General features: G+C 39.7%; 1 protein-coding gene across 1 annotated transcript; it reads left to right on the top strand.

The window, feature by feature from the left end:
- The first annotated feature begins 333 nt into the window (after nucleotides 1-333).
- LOC116635307 (proteasome subunit beta type-7-like) lies at nucleotides 334-1340 on the top strand. Its single transcript, XM_032409220.1, has one exon. The coding sequence runs from the start codon at nucleotides 342-344 to the stop codon at nucleotides 1173-1175; it is 834 nt and encodes a 277-aa protein (XP_032265111.1). The 5' UTR covers nucleotides 334-341; the 3' UTR covers nucleotides 1176-1340.
- Nucleotides 1341-2905: the final 1565 nt, after the last annotated feature.

The raw sequence follows: 2905 nt of genomic DNA, 5'->3' as shown, positions 1-2905 counted from the left end.
GTGAACTACTAGAAATAATAAGGAAAACATCTTTGTATGCAAGGAAAGTAGGATGTGTGTTTTTCGTAAAAGAAAGTATGAAGAATGAAAATGCATTTTTGTTGAGGGAAAAGAAAGTAATTTTGTCATAAAAGTGAGGCTGGTTATTTCAGCATAGGAAAGGGGAAAAACAGGACAAAATCTTAATGTAAAAAAGAAGCTTGTAGAAGGTTTGTTGCAAAAGGAATCTTGAGAAAAGAATTTTATGCACGGTCAAGCTGGCTAAGATGAAAATAAATGTATTTGAGTAGCAAAAATGAGTTTTTATATCAAATGTAAACCGATCCAACTTTCTCGGGAAGATGGCGGCTGTGTCAGTCTACGAGAGGCCGGTTGGAGGTTTCTCTTTTGATAACTGTCGCAGAAATGCCGTCTTGGAAGCCGATTTTGCGAAGAAAGGGTACAGGCTTCCAGCGGCCCGGAAAACTGGCACGACCATCGCGGGGGTGGTCTATAAGGATGGCATAGTTCTTGGAGCAGATACAAGGGCAACTGAAGGGATGGTTGTTGCGGACAAGAACTGTTCAAAAATATACTTCATATCTCCTAACATTTATTGCTGTGGTGCTGGGACAGCTGCAGACACAGACATGACAACCCAGCTCATTTCTTCCAATTTGGAGCTCCACTCCCTCTCCACTGGCCGCCTTCCCAGAGTTGTGACAGCCAATCGGATGCTGAAGCAGATGCTTTTCAGGTATCAAGGTTACATTGGTGCAGCCCTAGTTTTGGGGGGAGTAGATGTTACTGGACCTCACCTCTACAGCATCTATCCTCATGGATCAACTGATAAGTTGCCTTATGTCACCATGGGTTCTGGCTCCTTGGCAGCAATGGCTGTGTTTGAAGATAAGTTTAGGCCAGATATGGAGGAGGAGGAAGCCAAGAAGCTGGTGAGTGAAGCCATTGCAGCTGGCATCTTCAACGACCTGGGATCTGGAAGTAACATTGATCTCTGTGTCATCAGCAAGAGCAAGCTGGACTTCCTCCGCCCGTACTCAGTGCCCAACAAGAAGGGGACTAGGTTTGGCCGGTACAGGTGTGAGAAAGGGACCACTGCAGTCCTCACTGAAAAAGTCACCGCCCTGGAAATCGAGGTGCTGGAAGAAACAGTTCAAACAATGGACACTTCCTGAATGGTGTCCATGGAGTACCTGGGCTTCGAGCAGGATGGGAATCACCCTGATGGGCTGATTCGTGCTCTACAGGATGGGGGGTGGGGGGCAGTGGCGGCTCCCCCATAAGACCTTCATTTGGCGCAGTGTCTGCTGAATGAGACCCAATAAAAAAATGAAAACCGGATTGAAAAAAAAAAAAAAAATGTAAACCGATCCAATATTAGAATTTGGTTTTCTCTCTGTTAAAAGGACAAAAATTCTTCTTAACTATTGATCTGCTCTTGATAAGCAATTGTAAAAGACTTTTCTTTACCTTTTAAGTAATCTGCCTAGAAAACAAAGATTTTGTGTCTTATCAAAATAATTTCCTATATTCCATGTTGTCCTTATTAGGTCTTTGATTACTTAAGAAAACTGAGTCTTGTCTATTAAAACAGCTGTTTTCTTTCATTTTTTACAGCTACGTAACTTTCTCTGATTGCCTGTGAAGTCTCTAATTATCACATTGGTTAAATGGATAACTAAGTATTGTTTCACAGTGACCCATGATCTTATTTGACCAAGTGTTTCAAAACCTTTTGATATTTTTGACAAAATTGCCAAATATCTAGTTCTAAGTGAAGTCTTTTTGGCCTGGAAGTAACTTTGGGATTTTTTTTACCAGAGGGCCCCTGGAAAATCACAAAAGATTTGTTATCTCTCCCTATAAAAAGAGAAATATTAAACTAATTAGGCATATTTGATAGGTTAAATTACATGGGGAGCATCATCAAAAAAGAAGTAATACTAAGCCTTCTTTATGTTGTATTTGTAGAGGTATACATTATAGATTTTCCAGAAATTGTTTGAAATTCCTGGAAGTCTGATATGCCCTGATAGAATGTTATCAGTCATGATTCCAGTTATTATTTTAAAATCTTGTATATCATAACAATGACTATAATTCCTTATCAAAGGAACACTCATCAGATCTTTAACAATGGACACTTTTCAGCCTTTGTCATTTAATGAGAGTTATTATTTTACTCAGATACTTTTGCAAAATGTTCCCGCAAAAGTGTTTCATCTCTGAGGAGATTCATGGAAAGGGCTTTGACAAGTACAAGTTTCCAGTAACTTTGAGATCATAAAAATGAACTGGGTAAGAATTTCCAGAACTAATGGGAAAGTTGGATCCAAGCAAGACAAGTGTTCATTATATGGGACTGAATGAAGGGAGGATGATGATTATAATTTTTTATGACTTTTTGATTGAAATATTGCTGGTTCCTTAATGTTGGGTTCCCCCCCTCCTCAGATTTAAGGAAACCTTTTCTCCTAAAGTATCTATGACTTCCAGCGAGTTGGGAAAGTATACCTTTGTAAACAAAGATGAAACATTCACTTTTTCTCCCTACCTGATCCCTTCAGAATTCAGAAACTCTTAAGTACTCTTTTCATGGTGATGTAGTTAATTATTTGCATAAGTTAAATAAGAATCTATTCTCCTTGTAATAGGACACATTGGCTACATTGCCAAGGCTTTGACTGGAATGTCATATTTGAGAGAGATGTGTATAGACTCGGACTGACCAGATAGCTTGTTAAACTGGTGGAAAAATCAGCCTACTCTCTTGCTTATAGAGTTCCTGGCAGCCTTAGTAGGCGAGTAAGGAGTATCATTTCCTGGCAGGCCAGGGAACCTCAGGATATTTGGGGGGACCACAGGAAGAGAGGAATTTACCCAAACTGTAGGTATTGCAAATAAA

Source organism: Phoca vitulina, unplaced genomic scaffold (assembly GCF_004348235.1).
Source record: "Phoca vitulina isolate PV1807 unplaced genomic scaffold, GSC_HSeal_1.0 scaffold10, whole genome shotgun sequence".
NCBI lineage: Eukaryota > Metazoa > Chordata > Mammalia > Carnivora > Phocidae > Phoca > Phoca vitulina.
This window is presented reverse-complemented; position numbering and strand designations above follow the sequence as displayed.